This window comes from Vombatus ursinus, unplaced genomic scaffold (assembly GCF_900497805.2).
Source record: "Vombatus ursinus unplaced genomic scaffold, bare-nosed wombat genome assembly UNPS02014818.1, whole genome shotgun sequence".
NCBI lineage: Eukaryota > Metazoa > Chordata > Mammalia > Diprotodontia > Vombatidae > Vombatus > Vombatus ursinus.
Window position 1 is genome coordinate 710,783 of NW_020954596.1, and position 25,138 is coordinate 735,920.

Below are 25,138 nucleotides of genomic sequence, written 5' to 3' on the forward strand. Positions count from 1 at the left end.
CTCTCTCTCTCTCTCTCTCTCTCTCTCTCTCTCTCTCTCTCTCTCTCTCTCTCTCTCTCTCTCACTCACTCTTACTCCCTCACTCCTATCTGGATCTCTGAACAGCTTTTAAGTGAGACACATGGGCAAATCAAGATTCCTTATCACTATTTCTAATCATTGGTTCATAGACTTAGAACTTGAAGGGACCATAGAAGCCATCTCATTCAACTGTTTCATTTCACATATGAGGAAATATAGGCCTAGAAAGGTTAAATGAATTATCAAAGATCGCCCAGGCAATAAGTGGTAGAGATGGGATTTAACACAGTTCTCTGACTCCAATGCCAGCACTCTTTCTACCATACCATGGTATCTAAGTCCATAAATTCTGGATCCAATTTTAGATGTGGCTATGAAGGTACCCTTACAAAGTTAGAGAAGGAGTGCTTCCTAGTCTTTGAATCATAACCCAATTACCTTAAGAGGCTAGTTTTCCCCTTGGTAAAGCAGTTATGTCTTGAAGTCTGCCATAGTATATGGCCCCAGTCCCCACAAGAACTTACTAGCAGTCTCCTTGTCCTATTCTTATAGCGAAGAATAATTGCACAGGGTCAAATGAAGAATGGCCTCCCTTGCAGATGGTTGGCACACACATATAAATTGACAAGAAAGACAGCAGGTAGATCTAGACTTTCTGCAGAACACGTGCATCAGTTGTTATTGTTTAGTCAATTTAGAGTGTCCAACTCTTCGTGGCCCCATTTGGGATTTTCATGACAAAGATACTAGAGTGGTTTGCCTTTCCTTCTCTAGCTTATTTGACAATTGAGGAACTGATACAAACAGGGTTAAGTGACTTGCCCAAGGTCGTACAACTAGTAAGTGTATAAGACTGGATTTGAACCCAGGTCCTTCTGATTCCAGGACTGGTGCTCTATCAATTGTGCCACCCAGCTGCCCCTAAGTGCATCAGTAACAAAGGTCACACCTCTAGCCAACTATTGCCCAATCTGTTTCAGATTTTTTTTGGAACTATGGTTCGTATGATCCACCATGCCTACCATTCCAAGCTTTTATTGCCTATCCCTTCTACCCACCCCACACACATACGTATATACTTCCATTGTAACTTTCAGGGGTTTGGAGTAAAATAGAAGAAATCAGATTTACCTAAGTATTTTGTTGACTCTCATAACTCTGGCTAGCAGCTATGGTGAATAGGTAGGCAGTGCAAAGCATAGCTCAGATGTCATCTTTTTCCATAATTACAGACATTCATACACAAGGCACATCCCCTTCTTCTACCATTTCCATGATATTCATAGGTATTACTCTCCTTCTTTGTCTCTTCTCAAATATCACCTAAGGATGGGTCTGAGATCTCCTACCTCTATTTGTTTTTATTCTTAGTATAATTTTGGATTATCCTGCATAGTTCCAGTCCAAGTTCTGGGGATTAAAGTCCTCTGCTAACCTGGTAAAAGTCTCATAGAATTTATGCATGTTGTTTCATATCCTTTCTTATTTAGCATTCTTGTGACCTTCTGAGGAATAGTCCATTCCTTTTAATAGGAAGTGAATTTGGATGAGTCTCCATGTCAAGGTTCATTCTTGTCTTGCCTATATTTCTTGACATAATATACTTGTAAGATATTATGAGGCTAGCTAAAGATAGTTTATCTCTAAAAGATAGCTTATCTAAAGATAAACTAGAAATAGCAAGGTTAATTTCTAAATATTGGAAAAGATCATCTTTGGACCTGTGCCAACTGTTGTCCAGGCTCTCTTTAATCTTTCTGCCCTCCCTGGCCCTGTCTTTTTGGGGGCTTCTGGCTTGTTCTGTTCTTATTGCAAGCTTGCTTTATCCCATTAGCTTCCAGAGAGTGAAACTGATTATGTGATTTCTCATTTTGAACTTTTCTATATATCGTTATTAATTTCATAGAGGTTGTCTTTTTTTTGGCCATAATTCTGGCCTGTCAAGATTTTGGGGATTAACTCTGTTACCCAACATGTAAGCTGTCATTTACAGCTTCATATCATCATCTAATTTGCCTGGTGTGCCAGCTGTCCCAGCAACCAAGTTATCAATAAAAATGTTAAACAGCAGAGGGCCAAGGATAGGCCCCTGGAGCCTACTGACAGAGATTTCCCATCACATAAAAGTGACTCGTCAATCTCTGGGTCTGAATAGTCAACCAGTTCAAAATACACTTAAATGTACTCATCTAATCCATATCTAGCTCATGGGAGAAATATGAGTTAGATCAGATTATAGGAAATAACAGAAGGATAACCGTTCTGATACAGCAAGCATTTATTAAGCATCTACTACATGCAAGGCATTGTGGACACAAAGGGAAAGCCAAAAAAGCATAAAAGACATTGTCAAGTTCTTTACTGAAATCTGGACATGTTATTTCTACACCATTGTCTACCAGGCTAGTTACTCTGTCAAAACAGAACCTTGTTAGTTTGACATGAACAGTTTTTGATAAAACCATGCATGTTCTTAGTGATTACCAAGATACTTTCAAAATGCTTACAAGTCAAATCTTTAATAATATGTTGTAGAAGTTTGTCAGGGGTCAAAGTTGATTATAAACTTGTAGTTTAAAGATAACACTGTTCTGTTTGAAAAATCGGGACATTTTCCCTTTTCTAGTCTAATGACACCTCTGTCATTTCTCACAATTTCTCTAAGATCCTTGACAGTGATTTCACCCTCACATCTGTCACATCTCTCAGTTCCCTAGGATGCAGTTCATCTTGACTTTTGGTCATTTGAATTTATTGACTGTAAAATATATGTTGTCTTAACCATCTCCTTGCTTATCTTGGGTTTCAACTGCTTGTTAACCATTTTTCTTTGGTTCCTCCCATTCCAAAGACCATTCTCCTTAGAAGAGAAAAGGAAAACAAAGAAGGAAAACTTGAGTGGTTCTTCCTTCTTATTTCTATCTGTTTTCATCATCTCATCTACAAAGAGTAGTGGTCCTGTCCCTTCTTTAATACTCCTTTACCTCCTCTATCCCAGTACACAAGAGAGTTAAAAGAGCCTTTGTTGTTGTTATTGTTGGCATTGGCATAAATCATCAGCATTTGCTTATGCTGGCTTTTAGTAGTACTTACACTTTTCTTCCAGGATTATATTTCACTTTGGTACTCATCCTTCATTTTCTGACCTTAATTATATCTTTTGTAAATGTCTTTTTAAAACCTCAATTGCTCAAAAAAACTCTCTTTGGATTCTAAGTTTTCTCTTGAGATACTCCTTTTTCCTTCTCATGACAATCATGTGTGTCTTTAGAATTTCATTATTTTGAGTTTTCCATCTCCCTTTTATCATAGAATATTAGATCATATTTCTCAGAACTTTTAAATTAAATCCACATTTTCAAAGTGTAGAAAGCACTTCAGACTATCCCTGGATTTCCTCCCTTTCTCTATCACAAATTTTAAGATGAGCAATCACCTGTTTCCAAGAATCCCATCATAACTATCGTAGCAACCAGGTCTTCCTTACTGGTCAGAATCAGCATTTACTTTATGCTTCCTTCACCATTGAATATTTGAATTTCTGTGAAGATGAGTCAATAATTTCTCAACTGTTCTCCTTTTGACTAAGAGGGGGAGCTCCAATAGAAACTAGATAGCTGAAACTCCCATCACTCTTATATTGTGAAGCCTTTCCATGTTTTTAATGTTTCCTATACTTATCATCTAGTCACTCTTTTTTGTCCAGATGGTCTAGAGTAGACTCTCATAATAACATAAATTTTATAGATCCTAAGCCAAGTGTGCTTTTAGTAGGATGATGATGATCCTTTTCAATGCTCCCCTCCCCCCTTGACCTTTACTGAATGATCTCTTTTTCTGGTGACACCTATGAATCTACACTATTATTCTTTGGAGCACAAGAAACTACCTCTTCATAAGAGGATCCAGTTCCTTCCTACCTATTACTATATTCTGTATGTTCAGTGATCCTCCCCTTCTTCTTTCGGTTTCCCATTCTTCCACTCTTCATCTCTTGACATATGTTGGGATTCACTTCTGTTTTTGTAGCTCAATGTCTTTTATTGTTCCTTGAAGCTCTTCCATTCTTTCAAGGTGGATTGATAACCTAAAGTAAAGAGATGCAAATCTTCGACCCTTTCACCTTCTCCTCTGGACAGAGACTCACACTTTGCACACACATAGCTCTCCCTTGGGAACTGATAAAAGCAAATGGACACTCTCTGCAGGTCACAACAAAATTCCCCTTGCCTTTGAGCTGTGCTAGAAGCACCTATTCATGGTTCATTGTCATTTTTATTCCAACTTTTGTGGCTAATCCTATTAACTGCAGTGGCAAACTGCTCATTGGTCAAGCCTGTTTGCTCTTCTGGAAAGTCGGTTGAAAGACTCTCCTGACCAAATCTAACTTTATTTATTATGTCTGCCTTGCCTCAAGATACAATTGGTGACCTGCCTTAATTGGCAATTAACAGTTTCCTGCCAAGTTCTAATGGGAAATGAAGCTGCTCCAGTTCTCAGTTAATTCTAATTACCCATCTCGTTTCTCTTCTTTCTGAAGAAGTGAAGGTCCTCCTTGTGCTGTTCTGGCTACTTCTTTCTCTTCAAACATGGATTTGCCATTTGAGGAAGAAATCAATTGTTTAGAAACCAGCCTCATCTTTAGTGGTATGGCCAAGCTAATAAATAAAGTCTCAATGAAATATAGCTTCATTGAATTACCATTTACAGGAAACATCCAAAATCTGGTCCCAACTAGGACCTTGGGCCCAACTCAACAGCTTTTGACTTGTGGAAAGCTATGTCGTACACAAAATCATGATGAATAAGATGTTTAGTAAGGTATGAACAAGTGAAGAAATTGAGGTTGTGTTCTATATTTAATAATAAAAAGTTGTAGGAGTTGTTTAAAATTAAAGTCTTGGAGTTTTCAAAATGCATCAGCTTCCCTCTCATAACATTTCATTGATGTATCCTTTTAATTCCTATGAATCCAGTTCTTGTATCAGACTGCCACAATTTCTGTCTTAAATAACTGCTACAAAAAAATCAGGTCAGTAATTTTGTCCGAGAAGTGATCGTCCCAGATTTCTTTTGCCCAAAATATCTACCTAGGTATGGAATTGGCCCCATTCAGTCACCATTAGTGAAGATACGTTTTTGCCCAAAGATATTTGTTGAAAGCTGTTCATCATAAACCCTGAAGAGCATGTCAGTGTTTCATAATAATAATAATGGTGTGATTCACATGAGCAGGAATGATACTGCAAAAAGGAATCTGGAAAGCATTGCTAAGGATTAGAAAATTTGGGGCAAGAAACTGAAATTCTTAGGGGACACAGGTGAGAAGGGCATCAGAAGAGAAAGGTGGATGGGACAGGTTGACAGCTGGTTAAGAAAATGGTACCTGAGGCTGAGTTTTAGATTTCTGGATCATGCCTTAAAATATAGGAATGATGGGCACTTGGAAAGGGAGATAGTGCACTTAACAAGGTCTGGTCAAAATTTGTTTGATTGAAATCTTGCAAATCTAATTTTAAAAAGGTGAAAAAATGAAGGAGGGAAAAATTGTCTTTTTATGTATGCTAACAGAGATATGATGTAAAAAGAATCAGAGACTTGCAATAACTCACAGGAGATAAAATCCAAGGAAGGGGAAGTAATAAACTCATTGTCTCAGATGTCTGTACACAAATTCACATAGTCTGTGTACAAAGAAGGTGAGCTACAAATTGTAATGCAGAGAGGCAACTTTGTTTTCGTGAGGATTGCTGAGATCGGGTAGGATAGGACTCATTACTGAAATATAACTCTGGAAGGGAATGTCTTTTTCCAAATGCGCATGATTTATCAATCAACAAGCATGTGTTAAATACTTACTCTGTGCCAGATACTGGCTAAGTGCTAGTGATACAAATACAAAACAAAAACAGTCCTTGCTCTCAAGTAAATTGCATTCTAATAAAGGAGACCAAATATGCATAAAAATGTGTATATAAAATGGCCACAGAAGAGAAACCTGGTACCTTTAGAAAGGAAGACACTAATAGCTTGGAGAAAAGCCTCCTTCAGGGGGTAGCATTGACTTAGTCTTAAAGGGAACTGGGAATTCTGTGAGGCCAAGGGGAAAGGGTGGACATTCCAAGCAAGGTGGATAGCTAGTGCAAAGACAGGCAGATAGAGACCATGTGTGAGAAAAAACAAATATACCAGTAAGATGGCAGGCATTAATGTGTAAGACGACTGGGAAAACAGGAAGGAGTCATGTTGTGAAGAACTCTAAATGTCAAATAGAAAAACTTACAGTTGATTCTAGAGGTAATAGGGTGCTAGTGGAGTTTATTGAGGAAGGAAATAATAGGTCAGACCTACACTCTAGGGAAATCACTTTAGCATCTGTGTGGAAGATGGATAAGAGCATGGAGAAAGGCAGGGAAACCAATTAGGCTTTTGTAATAGGCCAGATAAAAGGTTATGAGGGCATGAATCAAAGTAATGACAGTGTAAACAGACATGTGGAGATAGAAATGACAAGATTTGGCAACTGATTGGATATGTGGGGTGAAAGCAAGATATTGAGGAGGTGCTGAAGTTTTGAACCCAGATGACTGGAAGGATGGTGGTGCTCTCAACATTAATAGAGAAGTTTGGAAGGGGACAGGTTCAGAGGAGGAGTTATAATGAATTATAATTTGGACATGTTAAATTTGAAATGCTCATGAGAATTCCATTTTGAAATGTTCGGTAGACAGTTGGTGAGTGAAAGTGGAGCTCAGGACAGAGACTAGGGTTGGATTTATTCATCTGGGAGACATTTGCATAGAGATGATAATTGAAAACAATGGAAATAATGAGATCACCAAGTGAGAGAGCATAGAAAGAAAGGTCAGACCCCAGGACAGAGCCTTGGAGTATGCATGCAGTTCATAGATATGATGTGGATGAAGAACTAGAAAAGGAAATTGAAAAGGAACTGTCAGGGGCAGCTAGGTCGCACAGTGGATGGAGCACCAGCCCTGGAGTCAAGAAGATCTGAATTCAAATCTGGCCTCAGACACAACATTTACTAGCTGAGTGACCCTGGGCAAGTTACTTAACCCCAACTGACTAGCCACAGCACCCCCTACCCCCAAAAGGAACTGTCAGGAAGGTAGGAGTATTAAATGTTTTAGATGTAGCAATATTAAACAAGCATACACACACACACACAAGGGTATACCCAATAGGTGATAATTAGCAATGTGAAATGCTGCTTCAAAGAAGTCAAGAAGGGATGAGGATTGAGAAAAGGTCATTAGATTTAGCAATGAAGAGATTATATGGAATGATACTTGAGTATGTAGAAGGGCCTAGTGATAGCTTGTTATTTTTTTTTTACATGAGGCAGAATGTATGTGAGACGCAAAAGGGAAACAAATAGATAAGGTTATGTTTAGGCTGAGCACCTCTTGATATGTCCCACCTAGACCTATGGGGACTTGGTATCTTGGTACTTTCTGTTCTGAAGTAAGGTCAGTGTTAACTGCCAGTCAGATGTGGTGAGACACCTACTCTTTCTTATTCAGAACTATTTTGCAGTCCATAATATTAGCAAAGAATTTAGGTAGCCTTGGGGTATTATTTAAGAAATGTGCATTCTTAGGATGGGCAGTCTCACCATCCACTTGCCCACAGTACCAATTAGGCCAGGGTGTGAGTGACTACTTAACTACTAGTGGGATAGCACTCCATGTCTAGGCAGTAGGGTTACCTATAGTATACCTCAAGTAGCACTGGCTCATCTCCCCATAATGCAAACAGCCTGAGTGGGCTTGTTGAGAGAAGGCCAACTTCAACATGGCTGAAAGATTGATTCAATACATATGCATTGTCAGGAAAATACAGACAATCACTGATTATGTCTATATGAGATAATTCTGAAAATATGGACATGTCTGATTCATCAGGCTAAAGTATTCAAATCCAATAGTCAAACTTTTTCTGAGTGATTTATTTTGGGACAAATGGTGCCACTTGAAAGACTCTAGAAAACACTGCTAGAGATTATGAAGTCCTAGAAATGACACTTTTGACTTTTAGTGGTACAGGTGGGTTTTTTCATCACTACTGCTAATTGAAGGTATATCTTTCAGAAGAGAAAACCAGAATTGAAAGTGAACATCTGGTTGGGAATATGGTAACTGAGAATGTGTGTTAAATTAATGGATAATGATTTAAAATATAGAAATAATGGGCTGTTGGCCAGGGCTGGAGTTTTGCTAATGAGGACTCATAAAATATATATCTGTCTGGGGTCTTTAAAATCCGATAGAGGAAAACTATAAATTGAAAGTAGAGGAGTTGAGAGAGAACTGCTCCTGGATATCTCCCAAGTCGAATAACAAATAGCAGGCACAATATAACATAAGAAGAAGACAGGAGAGATGGTTCATGATTCACGGGAGACAGTATCCAAGAAGGTTTGCACTAAAATCCATAGCCTCAGATTGTTATGTACAAATGCACAGATTATGCATAATAAAGGAGAAAATGGAAATAATAATGCAAGAAAGTAAATTCAATCTCCTATGTATCACTAACACTTGGTTAGGACTTGTAAGCGAAATGGCCTCAGGCAGGGCACACTTTATAAAGAAGAGAAGAAATAAAATGGGCATTGGATAATAATAAGAAGATAGATTTGTGAAGAAATCCAAGAACCAGAGGTCATAATGAAGAAGTGTGGCAGAATAAATTTGATGACGCTCTGGAGGGAGAAGCATATGCAGTATTTTTAAGGCAGTATTCTGTAGACTGCCTAGTCAGAGGACAGAAGAGACAAGAATTTGGGAAAATATCACAACACTGGTATGGGAGCAAGCTATGGCATCGGCAGAGGATTTCAACTCTGCAGACAAGTGTTCTGTGTGTGTGTGTGTCTGTCTGCCTGTCTGTCTCTAGGTCTGTCTCTCTGTGTTTCTCATAAGCAGCTGACATAGCCTTTGCTTGTTCTAATGTAAATATAATTTTTCAAAAGGTGGGGGAAGTTATGGTAGAGAAGAAAGTCAGGCATTGTCTGACATACAAGCCAAATCTGGGTTTAGATTGAGTTTGGGTATTGAGTTTAGAAATAGAGTGGGTAAGATCCCATAAACTAAAATAATACACGGGAAAGTAGCCCGAAGAAGTGAGGGATGAAATGCTCATGAACAAGAAAGGGAAAGTTGAATAAAGAGAGATACCCAGGAAACTCATTCACCAACTAAGTTTGTGGGTTTTTTTTTTTTTAAGATGAATCTAGTAGTTAAAAATAAGGGCGGGATGAATGATGAATACACAAGTTAATGCAATTCTGTAATAATGTCAGAAGTGCTCGTGCAGATAATGAGTTGATGCTGGTGGGGAACATTAATGACAACAAAAAAGACATTTTTAGTCACATTGGAAGTAAGGAGGGGTAAGACCACAGCTAGGGATGGCAGGAAGTACAATGGTAATGGATGATAGAAGGCAGAAATACTCAACTCTTAATTTGCTTCTGTTTATGATACAAAGTTTTGTTGTAGAAAGTATTCCCACTCCCCACAAAAAAATATGACTGACAGAGAGTTGAAGCTTAATGTATGAGAGGACATGGTAAGAAAACAGCTTTCCTCAGTGAATTCAAGTCTATATCAAATATATCCTAATTTACTGAAAGAATTTGACAGAACTTGTGAAGAAGATTTATGTTTAATCCAGAGAAAACTCCTAATGATTAAAGCTGTCCAAAGGTGCGATTGGCTTCCTTGGCAGGTAGTGTGTTCTTTTTCCCTGGAGGTGTTGAGTCTATCAAGCATTTATGAAGCACCTACTGTATGCAACATGCTATTGCTAGGAGCAGGAGATACAAAAAAATTCTGATCCCTGCTCTCAAGGAGTTTACATACTAGTGGGAGTGAGTAGGAAAGTGACAAACACACAAATAGGAAATAAGAGTTAGTTTAAGGTGAGAAGAGCAATAATGCTCTGGGGTGAGTAGGAATTAGCCCTGGATATGGCACTTGGGCTGAACTTTAAAGGAAGCTAGGAATTCCAAGAGTTTTCAAGAGAAAGCTGAATGACTACCTATAAATAGGATTCCCATTCAGGTATGAGTTGAAATTAGGTGGCCTTCCAGGTTTTTTCCAATCCTAACATTCTGTAACTTGGGGCTCCCCAATGAGTAGACTGCCCTATTAGGCCTCCTTAGTTCCACACATGAGAAATCCCTATAACTGAAGGTTGAAGACCAACTTGAATTGGGCCAGGACCCCTGTGAGATCCTTTTTCCCTGCCCTCCTGAGGAAAAAAGTGTGGAGGACTCCCTGTGCCATCTGGGAACTGGCTCCAACTCTACCCCCTTCCCAAATCAGAATGCCAATTGCCTCAAATTAGTGAATATACCTTGAAGGCAGTCCATTCCTCCAACGTATGGGCTATCTGTCACTAGAGCTCTGAGGTCTCTGTATGCCCCTGTTGGGATATTGTAATTTGGCAAGTGACTTAGCTGCTGCTGTTGGCCACAGGTTGTCTGCGGAGGCAGTGTGGTGCAGTGGAAAAAAAAGATTGGGTTCAAATCTCAGCTCTTCTGCTTACTCTGTGTGTGAAGTCACCTAACTTCTCTGGTTCTCACCTTTCTCATTTGTTAAATGAGGTGGATTGTATTAGGTGAGTTCTTCCCAGGAGCTTCCATTTGGGAAAGTGCCCAGGCCAGCCATGACCACTCCTCTCCTGATCCGGGGTTGCCTTTCTTGATGGTTCCACCTTCTTCCCCCAGCCCCTATTCAGCCTCCTTTTGTGTGTTATCTTTCTTCATTAGAATGTAAGATACTGGAGGGCAGGGACCATCTTTTAGCTTCACTTATATTTATATTCCTAGAACTTAGCACAGTATCTGGTATATAGTAAGTGCTAAGTGAAAACTTTATCTCATTAGGCTCTGAGGTCTCTTCCAACTCTAAATCTATGATCCAATGATCTTTTCAGGGAATTGGAAAATAATGTTCTATTTGCACAGGGAAAAGGTCTTCACTTGTGATTAAGCAAAGAACACAGTAGGGAAAGTGTAATCTTCTCCTAAGGAGAGGGGCAGGGCCCAAATCAGGATCCATGCAAATATGAACCTGCAGGCCAGACCAGGTTGGTTACCAGGATTTTCTTTAAAGTACCAAAACCCAAAATACAGAAATACAATAGATAACCAATGGCAAAAGAAAAGGTAGAGATTGGGAGATCGGTATTGGATCAAGATGTAAGATACAGAATATGTTGGGGAAGTTGAATGTTTGATGGCACACATCTCCCTCATGATATCCAATCATTTTCAGTCATGTCTGACTCTCTTTGACCTCATTTAGGGTTTTCTTGACAAAAATACTAAAGTGGTTTGCCATTTCCTTCTGTAGTTTATTTGACAGATGAGGAAACTGAGGAATACAAGGTTAAGTGAATTGCCCAGGGTCACACAGCTAAAAAGCATCTGAGGCCACATTCGAACTCAGGAAGATGAATCTTCCTGACTTCAGGCCCAGCACTATCCACTGAGCCACCTAGCTGCCCATCTCCCTAAAGCCGTGATTTTTAATGGTGACTGCCCCTGTCCTGCAATGACACGCTATAATGGGCTGAATCTATTCCTCCAGTTCCAGTTGGGCCCAGAAAGAATGTGAACTCACACAGCACTGAACATTGTAGTCTGATGTTTTGTAGGCACCAGGATCTTGTCACTTTAGATATGAATGAAGTAACCTCACATAAGAATGTGCAGAGAAGTATTATTCAGGAGGCATTTCCTCAGCATGGGGATTCAAAGGAAGAACCAAGATTGAATTGCCGGTCTCTATAGCAACAGTCCAGTGTGTCTAACTCAGCCCCTTCCCCTCTTTATCATGTTTGAGACAGCTAGATGGGGGGCAGTGAATGCCTAAGCAATTTGTGAAGCCTCTGATAGCAATGAATTCATCCCCCTGGATCTCTGAGCAGGACTGACACATAAATGCCTACTAATTGGTAGTAAATGAAAGGCTATGTTCTTTCTCCCCCTGCAGTTTGGATAGATTCATGAATGTTAGAATTCCTCATTTCATTTCTGAAGGAAATGCAGCTGTCCAGACTAAGGCATTCATGTGTCAAATGGAGAATCAGAATGATAGAGTCTCCGAGTTGGAAGGGACCATGCAAAGCAAGTTTAATGCTTGGCTTTGTCAAGGGAGTTACACTGTAACATTGATGATGACCTTGACTTTGTGTGTTGGGTGACCTCCATCTCTTTAAATCTATGATTCTATCAGAGTGAATAACCATTTTGTGCCAAATGGCAATTACTTTTCTAAGTAAGATCTGTAAGTAGAATTTGGGGATTTTATTATACGATCTTGTATAATACAGGGATAATTTTTTTGCTAGTTATGCTAGCATTAAGTTCAGCCTATTTTTGAAGCACATCTTCTGTGCCTTTAATTAAACACTCATTGACCCATCCATAGTAAATCTCACTTTCTCATATTTGACTTTATTTAAAAGCAGCTGTACCAGAGTACTGAACATGGAGTCAGGAGACCTGGGTTTAAATACTGCATCTAGCATGTACTAGCTGCTCAACAGTGGGCAAGTGACAATCTTTCTGAGCCTCAATTACACCATCTTAAAATGGTGCCAATAAATAGCACCTTCCTTATAGAGTTGTGAGGATCCAATGAGGGAGACCTAACAACAGCAAAAGCACCATATAGTTGTGATATTATTATTATTATCATCTAAATGTTTTGTGATAATTATGAGAAATCAAAAAAAATTACTTCTGACTATGGATCAGGGATTCATAGAGGAGGTGGCATCTCTAAGGAGGGAACAGATTTGAATAAATAGGGAGGTAGAAGGACAAAAGTCATGGAGACAGGAAAATGAACTTTGGGAATATTGGGTAGTCCAGGACTGCTGGAACAGAAAACATAAAAGGTAGCTAGGTAAGTAAAATGTGGGATGGTCTGTGTAGCCTAAATGTGGAAGGGCTTACAAATACTAAAAAAGGATTGGGGCTTCACTCAGGAGGCCATCAAAGGTGGGCATGATCAGCATTTGGGACATTAAGCCAGCATCATGGTGAAGGATAGATTGGAGAGAAGAGAGTTGGAGTCAGGGTTACTGACTGAAAGGGTAAGACAAATAAATAAGGCAAATGAGTGTCTGAATTAAGATGATGATGGTGGGAATAAAATGAAGGCATTTTCTAGGGGGATTCATTGCAGAGATAGATTTCATAGGTCAAAGCAGTTTGAGTAGAGGTGAACGGTTCAGGGAGAGGGATTAATCAAAGATGACTCAAACGTTTCATATCTGGATGACCAGTAATAGAAATAGAGAAGTAAGGAAAAGGACTAGGAATGGAGAAAAAATGAGGAATTTGGTTTTGGACTTGATGAACTCAAGTTGCCAGTGGAAAATGGGCATGGGGAAAAGGAACTGAGGTCTAAGAAAAGAAAAAGTCTAGCATAAGTGCTGTATGTAGGTTGTTAGGAAATTATAGAAGATAAGTCAAAAGATCAGAGAGCAGAAATTTGTAGTGGAGCAATTGCATATCTTTTCCCATCTGTACTGTTAGGTTTGAGAACTAGAATAGATTCAGTCTTACAGAAACTTGTACAATGCTCACCAGATTGGATGTAGTCCTCGTGAAGGTCATGTGAGTCCTAGAAAAGTATGGGTACATCCTAGAATGTCAGGCTGACCTCAGGGTGGATAGGTATTGCTATATTCTCATCCTTAAGTGATTCATAAAAAAACATAAGTCATTGGTAAACATCACAGAGTGGCCCAAAATACGTACTAACATCACTTAGGAAGAGGCTAATGGGAGCAATTATCTGCTTCTGTGTTTTTTTTTCTCATTTCCAGGAGAGCAGCACCCTCAGCCGAATTCTCTGTGGATAGGACTCGACACCTAATGTCCTTCCTGACCATGCTTGGTCCCAGCCCAGACTGGAATGTTGGCTTGTCTGCAGAGGACCTCTGTACCAAGGAATGTGGCTGGGTTCAGAAGGTGGTCCAAGATCTAATTCCATGGGATGCTGGCACTGACAGTGGGGTGACCTATGAGGTATGTGTGCATCTTAAAGCTCAGCATGGAAGAATGAATAGATGAGTGAATGCAGAAACATTTATTAAGCACTAACTGCATACAAAGCACTCTGCTAAGGCTACAAATAGAGAAGTAAGACAATTCCTGCTCACACTGTGATAGGGGTGACAACACAAATGGAAGGTTTCAGCTGCAAGTCAGGTGGAAAGGTCCCATGGTCCTTAGGGTGTGGTGGCAAAGCAGATGGTAATGCATCATCCACTTGAATGCCACTTCCACTGATAAAATCACATAAGTTTCTGATGTTGATCTGTTTTGGTGGAAAGAACTTTCTTTTCTGAGTCTTATGTAATTGTGGCTATAACATCCATAGAAGCAGCAGCCACACTTCAACCCCAAAGGGCTTGCTTCCTAAGGGCTATGGTGGAAGCAAAACTAGTAGTGTAGGAATGTAGGAAGGGGGGATGCTGACATTCCCAGGACCCTTGGTCTTACCTACTGGTTCATGGCAGTTGGTAGTGGTGATATTGAAGGAGAGCCCTTTCTGCATAGTGATTTCTCCCTTCAATGATGGCTTCAGGGCCTTGGATTGAAGAATAACTGGTAGTCTAGAGGGTACTACTATTTCTGAGCCTCTAAGATTCATGGTCTTGAGCTATCTTTATTGGGGTCTCAAGGGAGGTGACGGTCAAGGTGGTGTTTGTGGGGGGTTAGACCCTTCTGGCAAAGGCTATCTTCCGTCTCTCCCTAGGAGAACCTTGTTGTTTCAGCCAATGAAGAAGTGTGTGAGCTCTGCTGATGCATGGCCTTGTTCTCGTTTGAGGTGGCTAAACCTATATGGGCCTATTCCATTTGCTTCCCCACCTACTATCAAGAACCATAGCCAAAAGCACCAACCACCAGTGTTCTGCCTTCCCAAGGTTCTGTCCCTGAAGAAGATGTGATGAGTCATAACACAATTCTCCTCCTTGATGCCTACCTGAAAGACTAGGGCTACCCCAGAACCATGTTTATTTTGTTTTCTAAACCTCTGTGGAGCTCTTCTCCATGAATTTTTTTAATAAATTAAATTTTATTTTCAAATTTATGCTTTTTCGCCCTTCCACCTCCTCCCCCCCACCACCCTGCCTACTGGTGAGAAAACTTTTTAAAAAAATGATCCAAACATGTACAGTCAAGCAAAACAAATCCCCACTTTGACTAGATGTATGTTAAAAACAAAAAGTCTCACTCCATACTCTACAGCCATAATCTCTTTATCAGGAAGTAGGCATATATCTTCTGGAATTATTTTTAGTTATTGTGTTATGTTTTCAAAGTGGTCTTTAAAAATTTGGTTATTATATTGTTGTATAAATAGTTCTTCTGGTTCCAGTTATTCTATTCTTCATCATTTTACAAGTCTTACCAAATTTTTCTGAAACCATCCCTTTAATCATTTCCTACAGCACAATAGTATTCCATCACATTCACATGCCTCCATGAATTTTAATTTTCCATCTATAAATAAGAACATAATAAATAATTTTTTAATTTTATTTAAATTTGATTCCTCACATTTCAGAGTGATGCCCCTATCCCTCCCACCAGTTCTAGTATAACTGTATTTGGTGACCACAGTTGTGATTAGTCCCATCTGTGCTGCCATGGGGGCAGCTAGGTGGTGCAGTGGATAGGATGCTGGCCATGGAGTCAGGAAGACACTTGTAGCTGTGCGACCCTGGGAAAGTTGCTTAACCCTTTTTGCCTCAATTTTGTCATCTGTAAAGTGAGCTGGAGAAGGAAATGGCAAACCACTCTGGTATCTTTGCTAAGAAAACCCCAAATGAGGTCATGAAGAGTTGGAGACAACTGAAAAATGTGCCTCTTGTAATTTTAAAAACTTCAGCTGCATCTTCTTGAATGCTATCTTTCCAGACAGAAGGTTATTAAAGATTACTGCCTATCTTTCTTCTTTAAAATGTCTTCAACCCCAATATACCTTTCTTTAGGTGCAGGGACCAGAGCTGCATGATATTTTCCAGTTTCAGAAACAGCAAAGTTTTGTTCAAGGAAAAGAGAATGTTTTCTCTTTTGCCTGTGATATACTAGTCCTAACCCTAATTCCTCCTTCTTAAGGGGAGTAATGGTGAGTGAAGATTAAATAAGGTAAAGGACATGAAAGCCTTTTATAAACATTATTAAGTGTTAAGAGCAAAGTGAAACACATGTCTGTTTCTTGGTGAGGCTCAGATGCTGCACTGGATAAGTTTAGTGATGGGAGGGGGTGAAGAAAGTCAGAACTGACAATTGTCACCTGTGGCTGATGAAATTTTCCTCTAAATCAGGTTGAACCTAGGGAACAGAGTATTGGAAGGTAGATTGCAAGCTGCTTGCGGGAAAGGACTTGTGTGGTCAGTGCCTAGCAGAGTGTTATGCCTATAGTAGGTGCTAAGTCAAAACTTATTGAATTGAATTCATATGGTCTTTGCAATAGCAGTCAGTTATTCAACTGGTTTGTATTGTGCCAGGCCTTGTGCTTGGCCAATGTCTTCACTGCAGCCTAATGATTCCCAAGCACTTTTCTTGGATCGTGACTAAAATATTCCAACAGCCAAAAAGTGTACTGAGACTATTTCTTCTCTGAATTTTTACACTTGGTTCTACTGAAACTTTTCTCTTCCTGTGAACAGTTTATGGAAATCTGATTAGGGAGACAAGGCTCACCCACCACAAACCAGTTATAAAACCACAATAGATGGGACATAATTAAGTGCTAATTAATAGAATAAAAATCCCAAGTGTTCCTGGGGCTCGGAGAAGGGAGTGTTCAATCTGGCTAGTTTTTTATTACTTAGAAGGACTCCATATCATCTAAAACAAAAATTTCATTATAAACTCCTTGTAGATGATTAAGTAATTTTAAAAATCATCTACAAAAGAGTATACAAAGTGCATTCCTTATAAAAGACTTTGTATTCTCTGAGTAAAAAGACGCAGAGAACCACAGAATTTGAGACCTCAGTTGCCTAGTATTGGACTAACGATCCTAAACAGGCCTTTATACTGTGGCTATTGGGTTGAATAAGAAGAATTCTCCCTAAGGAGAAAAACCAAGGGACTGGTAAGATGTTTTCATGACACAAAAGTACAGCTTTGGGCAGTCTGGTTATCTGGATGGCTGTGTGTGTGCATATGTGCGCATTTGTGCACCATTTCATCATATGTGTACTTTTCTAGGAAAGTCTTATACCTCAAATTATGTCGCAAGCTCCCAAAGGTCATAGACAGAGAATGCCAAAAGGCCAAGCAAGGTCAGACAAAACTGCATGCTTAACAAGATTTTCTGAGCTCTTTCTCATCCTTTTGACTGTGTCTTTTTCAGGTGTTGATTGACATCGGAATAGGGATAGGAACTGCACTTGTGATTTCTTTCATATTTATTGTGCTTCGTTCGTTTTTTTTTCCAGTTGCATCTGACTCTTTGTGACCCCATTTGGGGTTTTCTTGGCAGAGATACTGGAGTGGTTTGTCATTTCCTTCTCTGGCTCATTTTTACAGTTGAGGAAACTGAGGCAAACAGGGCTAAATGACTTGCCCAGAGTCACACAGCTAGCAAGTGTGTAAGGCCGGATTTGAACTTAGAAAGATGAGTCTTCCTGACTCCAGGCCCAGCACCCTATGCACTGTACCAAATCCTAAATAAGGAAACTTCTACCAATGCAAGTAAGCACCTTCTCTGTAGCTTGTAGCGTTAGAGCATTTCCTGAAACATTAAGGGTTACGCAGCCAGTATGTGGCAGAAACAGGGCTTGAAGCCAAGTATTCCTGGCTCTGAGGTCAGCATTCCATCCACTGCCCCTAAGCTGCTTCTAGGGACACTAGAAGATGAAATTCTATTAATCCTTCCAAGACCTGACTCAAATTCTACATACTCCAGGAAGCCATCATTTACTAACTGCAGGCTTCATTGAACACTCCCTTCTCTGAGCCTCAGGAACACTTGGGATTTTTATTCTATTAATTAGCACTTGATTATGTTCCATCTATGGTGGTTTTATAACTGGTTTGCGGTGGGTGAGCCTTGTCTCCCTAATCAGATTGCAAGTTTTTCAATTGCAGGAACAATATCACAGGCTTCCAATACGTCCTCCATAATACAGAGCATAGTGTATTAATACTAATAGTTCATATTTAAATAGCTTTTTTTGAGGCAGTTGAGATTAAGTGATTTGCCCAGGGTCACACAGCTAGCAAGTGCCTGAGGCTGGATTTGAACTCAAGTCTTCCTGACTTCAGTGATGGTGCTTTATTCACTGTACTACCTAGCTATCCCTAGATAGCTTTTTTAAAGATCTGCAAAGCAATTTACCTTCATTATTTCATTTTATGCTCACAACAATTCTATGAGGTAGGTTTTATTATTATAACACACATTTTACAGATAAGGGAACTGAGGCTGAGAGAGGTTAAGTTCCCTAGGGTCACACAATTAGTAAGTGACTGAGGCAGGATTTGAACTTGTCTTCCTTTCTCCAGTCCAGTACTCTATCTGGGATGCCATTCTACTGCTTGGATGAGCTATGAAATGGTTGGGATGTTGTGGGATGGTTGATTTTAGGCAGTGTAGCATAGTACAGCACTGGACTTAGAGTCAGAAAGACCTCATTTTTATCCCACCTCTGACACTTTTTAGCTGTCTAACCATAGTTGGAGGCAGCTAGGTGGAGCAGTGGATAGAGCACCAGGCCTAGAGTCAGGAAGACCTAAGTTCAGATCTGGCCTCAGATACTTACTAGTTAAGTGGCCCTGGGCAAGTCATTTAACCCAGTTTGCCTCAGTTTCCTCATCTGTAAAAGGACCTGGAGAAGGAAATGGAAAACTGCTCCAGTATTTTTGCCAAGAAAACCCCAAATGGGATTATGAAGAGTCAGACACCTCTGAAAACAACTGAACAACAACCGTAATCAAGTTACTTGGACTTTCTGTTTCTTCATCTGTAAAAGGGAAACAATAATACCTGTAGCACCTCCCTCACAGAGTTGTCATGAAGTTCAAATGAAATAATACCTGCAGTGTGCCCTGCAAAGTTTAAAGCATTGTATGTGCATGTGTCTATTATTATTATTATTAACTCTCCTTTTCCATCCCTGGCTATCTAGAATGTTGGAAACTTGCAATGGTAGGTCCAGCAGAGACTTCTAGGAAACTTAACATGGCCTGATAAGCATGAGGTCCCTGTCCAAGTATGGAAATAATAGGGAGATGCTGGTACTGCAGAAAATCTCTCTGCAGGGGTCTCAATCTGTTTCTTTTTCCAACAGAAAAATGACCTGACTGAACCATGTTTCCAGACAAGGAGCTGCAGCGAAGGAACCAAAAAGGAGATTATCTCCTGCCCCTTTTCCTTTGTTATTCTTGGAGTGTTTGCACTGTTAGCCGTGACAATCCCTTGATTGGGGTCATTGACTGAGAAGGAAAAGACACACATAAAAATGTCCAAAACTAAGCCCCCTTTTTTTCTTCAGTTCAGGCAGGCTTATAGGCCTTGAAGGTGGGTGACTATTTATATGAAGTAGGGCAAGAACAAATTGTCCTAGGAGCTATCCAGCATGTCCAGCTGGCAAGAATGTGAGCAGAGAACCCTTTAAAGACCAAAGGATCTTCTCCTCTGTTCATATGCAATAAGGAGCATCTTGCCCCTCTGAGAGGCAATGGGGTACAGTGGGCTTAAAGTCAGAAGGCTCGGGGATAATTTGTCTCTGATGTTTACTAATGGTGTGACCTTACACAACTCACATCCATACTCTGAACCTCAGTTTCCTCTTTTGTAAACAGAAGATAATAGCACCACTCTAGCTGACCTCACAAGAGCTATTGTGGGGATGAAATTAGGTCATGGATATGAAAGCACTTTGAAAAGGGCAAGGTATTATACACAAGTGCCTGGATTTATTTTTTTTTATTCAGCTCTGCTTTAGAAGGCTTAGGTGCTGATGGGGATGCTAGAGATTTTTTTTTTTGAGAGGGTACTTAGTTCTTTTTATTGATATCTTTTGTTTTTACATTGCCTGTATTTCTCTCTTTTCCCTCTCCCAGAATGACATCCCATATAATAGATTTTTTTTTCAGAAGAGGAAGAAGGGGGAAATCAATTAAACAGAACCACATAACACACCTTCCCCCTTCCCCGAAATCTGACATGTATTCAATGTTCCCTATTCATGGACCCCCTTTCTTACCCTTCTAAAGGAGTAAAGGGAGGCATCTTCAAGGCTAAGCTTGTTCGTTGTAATTCCGCAATGTTCATATTCAATTGCTTTATTCTTTCAATTTATATTGTAGTTGTTATTGTGTATATTGTTTTCTTGGCTCCACACTTCACTCTGCATCAGTTCATGTAGATCTTTCCATGCTTCTCTATATTTGTCATATACATAATTTCTTATAGCCCAGTGGTATTCTATTACCTTCATGTACAGGTGTTTCTCCAATGGATACACACCTATTCTGTTTTCCATTCTTTTACATGGTTTTATTTTTGTCCTCCCCATTTAGACTAGAAGATCTCTGAGTACAAGGGCTTTATCTTCCACTTATTTATATTCCCTTTAGCGTTGAACATGGTGGTGGGTATGGTTAGGCACTCAGTAAACATTTGCTGAATGAATGAATCTAAAAAGTAACTATCTCCTTCTGCAAAAAATGTGAGGTCTTTGTCATTGAAGGCTGATCATCATGTGAACTTTAATTATTGCCTACAACTAGAAGAACCTAGAAAATGAAATCATGGGAACCTTTGTCAAATTTAAAGGGAAGCAGATCTTTCCTGTTTGAACTGGGAACCCAATTCTAGACAAAAAGAGATCATTAAATTCCCAGCCTACTTCTCCTAACATGACACAACAGCACCGCTATCCACAGGACTGGCCCCAAAAATATTTTTCTTATGATTTAGGAACATGAATTCCATATATAAAATGACTTGCTTGAAGTCAGGATTGGGTTCAATGTAGACATTCATGCAGCAAATATTTAAAGAGTCCATATGCTTACCCAGCACTGAAAGGGGTACAATAAAAGCATACTACACAGCCTTCATCCTTTGGGATTTCACAGTCTGGTTGAGGAAACAAGGCATATACATGAAAAATGACATAACGTGAAGAGTACACGAGATAACACAAGGTCAGACAAGCATTTTAAAAATCACAACATTAAAAGCAAGTTAGTGGGACATGTAGTCCACCCTGCGCCTAAATATGCATCCTTTCTACAATATATTCATCAGAGTTTCTTTGTGAAGATTTCTAGTGTGGGGAGCCTCATCTTGAACTTTGAGACAGCTTTAATTGTTAAAAAAAAAATTAGTTTTCCTTTACATTTTTCCAAAATCCACCGCTCTGTAACTTCTACCATTCCTCCAAATTCTGCATTTAATGAACGAATTCAGAAAAAAAGAAGAATGAGAAAAGGGGGCAGGAAAGGAAAAGAGGGAGAGAGAGAGATCAGAATAAAGTGGAAATAATCAGGTAAAGCTTCATTGAATCACAGAGAGGACCTTATAAGCTAAATCCAGTCCCTTCATTTTACAGAACAGGAAACTAAGGCAGAAAGAGGTTAAATGACTTGTCCAGGTTCACATAGCTAGTAAGTGTCTGAGGCAGGATTGAACCCCAGATGGTCCTGGCTTCAAGCCCAACTTTGTACCACCTCATTGATTCAAACTGGGCAATGGGATCTAGACAAGTGGTAAATAGCAGCAAGGGAAATGGTGTAGCAAAGAAGGAATCTAAGTGCAGTAGAACTCAAACTTCTGTAGCCCTTTCCTCACAATGCCACCCTGTGAGTTAGGAATGTGCATGACATTTGGAGAAAACCATGATGGAAGAACAGTCTGACTGAAATAAGGCATAAATTTTGGGGGACAGGACAAGATAAATATGGAGGAGGTGGATGCATGTTGTGGAGGGGTTTGTCATGTTCAATCTCTTTAAGAAACCTTTCCCCTCCCACTTTCAACGTGTATTTTCACCAGTGCCAGGGTTCTGGAGACAAGTCAATAGCAAGGTTTTTAGAGCTAATATGAATCAACTGAATGAAGCTTCAAGAATTGAAGCTAGGGGGCAGAGCCAAGATGGCCGAGTAAAAGCAGTGACTTTCTTGAGCTGTCCCCCAAACCCCTCTAAATACCTATAAAAAATGGCTCTAAACAAATTCTAAAGCAGCAGAACCCACAAAAAGACAGAGTGAAACAAATTTCCAGCCCAAGACAACCTGAATGGTTGATCAGAAAGGTATATGGTGCCAGGCAGGGAGAGGAGCACAGTTTGGCATGGGCACACAGGCCTCAGCGAACCTGGAGAAGGCCTCAGAGGACTGAATCACAAGGCAGCTGTGGCAGTTTCCAGACTTCTCAACCCATGAACGCCAAAGACAACTTAGAAGGTCAGTGGAAAAAGTCTGTTTCTGCAGTGAGAGAGAAACATGGGGTCCCAGCCCCACTCCTCAAGCTCAACCCCAGGGTGGCAGCTGCCTCCTGAGCTTCTGGCCCACAAACTGAGGGGGAATCGAGTGGCTGATCAGAGGGAGATTGCAGGGATCTCTCTGCAGGTGCAGGATTCTCTTGCTTTGCCCGTACTTGGATCTGGGTCATAGTTCTGGGTGGCAGTCCTGGGGCGAGGAAGAGCTTGTAGTGACTGTGGAGAGGAAATCCTCCTCACAGTTCCAAGATAGAAAAGAGTGCTTGTTGTCACTTATAGACCAGAGCATAGGCCAGGATAGGAGTAAACACCTCACCCTTGATCATAGCACCTTGGAAGAACTGAAAACTTACAGGTCCCTAGAAGTATCTCTGAAAACAGCTGCACAAAACCCCTGAAGCTTGGGACAGTACATTTTCCACACTGGAAACAGACCCCTGCATTAACAAAGAGTTTATAACTCAAGTAATTGGCTGGGATCATGAGCAAGCAGTGCAAAAAAAGTCAGACTGTATTATCTTACTTTAGTGACAAAGAAGATCAAAACATACAACCAGAAGAAGACAACAAAGCCAAAGCTCCTACATCCAAAGCCTCCAAGAAAAATATGAATTGGTCCCAGGCCATGGAAGAGCTCAAAAAGGATTTTGAGAAGCAAGTAAGAGAAGTAGAGGAAAAAATGAGAGTGATGCTAAAAGAGACCCCAAAAAATACTGAATAACACCTTAAAAAATAACCTAACCCAAATGGCAAAAGAGGTCCAAAAAGCCAATGAGGAGAAGAATGCCCTAAAAAGCAAAATTGGTCAAATGGAAAAGGAAGTCCAAAAGCTTACTGAAGAAAATACTTCCTTAAAAATTAGAAAACAATGTGAAATATCTCATTGGAAAAACAACTGACCTGGAAAATAGGTCCAGGAGAGATAATTTAAAAATTATTGGACTATCTGAAAGCCAAGATCAAAAAAAGAGCCTGGACATCATCTTTCAAAAAATTATCAAGGAAAATTGCCTTGATGTTTTAGAACCAAAAGGCAAAATTGAAATTGAAAGAATCCACTGATCTCTTCCTGAAAGAGCTCCCCAAAGGAAAATTCCTAGGAATATTGTAGCCAAATTCCAGAGTTCCCAGGTCAAGGAGAAAAGATTGCAAGCAGCCGGAAAGAAACAATTCAAGTATTGTGGAAACACAATCAGGATAACACAAGATTTCACATCTTCTACATTAAGGGACTGCAGGATGTGGAATATAATATTCCAGAGGTTAAAGGAGATAGGATTACAACCAAGAATCACCTACCCAACAAAACTGAGTATAATCCTTCAGGAGGAAAAATGGTCATTCAGTGAAATAGAGGACTTTCAAGCATTCTTGATGAAAAGACCAGAGCTGAATAGAAAATCTGACTTTCAAATATAAGACTCAAGTGGAACATGAAGAGGTAAACAGGAAAGAGAAATCATAAGAGACTTATCAAGGTTGAACTGTTTACACTCCTGCCTGGAAAGATGATATTTGTAAGTCATGAGACCTTTGTCAGTATTAGGGTAGTTGGAGGGAAACAATTATATGTATGTAGATGGATAGATAGAAGGCACAAGGTGAGTTGAAGATGAAGGGATGATATCTAGAGAATTAAATTAGGTGGTGAGAGAGGATTATACTGGGAGAAGGAGAAAGGCAGAGGTAGAATGGGGTAAATTATCTCACCAAAAAAAAAAACAGAAAAGAAAAGGCTCCTACAGTGGAGGGGAAACGAGGGAGGGTGAGAGGGAGTGAGTGAATCTTATTTTCATCAGATTTGGCTTAAGGAGGGAATAACATACACACTCAGTTGGGTATGGAAATCTATCTTACCCTAAAGGAAAATGGGGGGGAGGGGATAAGAGAACAGGAGGATGATAGAGGGGAGGGCAGATTGGGAGAGGGGGTAATCAGAAGCAAACACTTCTGAGGATGGACAGGGTCAAAGAAAGAATAGAATAAATGGGGGGCAGAATAGTATTAAGAGAGATAGAGTTAGTTTTTCACAACATGACTACTATTGAAGTGTTTTGCCCAACTGCACATGTATAATGTATATTGAGTTGCTTGCCTTTTCAATGAGGGTGGGTGGGGAAGGAGGAAGGGACAAAATTTGGAACCCAAAGTTTTAAAAACACATGTTTAAAAAAATGTTTTCACATGCAACTGGGAAATAAGAAATATATGAAATGGGGTACAGAAATCTATCCTGTCCTACAGGAAAATAGAAGGGGAAGGGAATAAGAGAAGGGGGGGTGAGAGACAGAAGGGAGGGCAGACTAGGAGAAGGGATATTCAGAATGCATGCCATCTTGGGTTGGGGGAGGGGTGAGATGGGGTGAAAATTTGGAACTCAAAATCTTGTGGAAGTGAATGTTGAAAACTAAAAATAAATAAATTGGTTAAAAAAAAAAGAATTGAAGCTATGGGGGATGCCCCTCTCCCTCTCCCCTCCTCTATGTATATAAGTATATGTGTGCATAAAATAAGTGTGTGTATGCACATACATATGTGTTCTTACATGTATATAATATGTATTTTTCTTTCCCCCCTTTTAAAAAGATAACATTTTGAA

At 39.9% G+C, this 25,138-nt stretch overlaps 1 protein-coding gene across 1 annotated transcript in view; it reads left to right on the forward strand.

Moving 5' to 3' along the window:
• The window catches only part of LOC114023659 (spondin-1-like), a 369,204-nt gene that overhangs the window by 313,608 nt on the left and 30,458 nt on the right, over window positions 1-25,138 (forward strand). Inside the window, exon 8 of the mRNA XM_027836417.1 lies at window positions 13,894-14,095. Coding sequence (XP_027692218.1) covers window positions 13,894-14,095 — 202 coding nt within the window. The remainder of the gene's footprint in view (window positions 1-13,893; window positions 14,096-25,138) is intronic.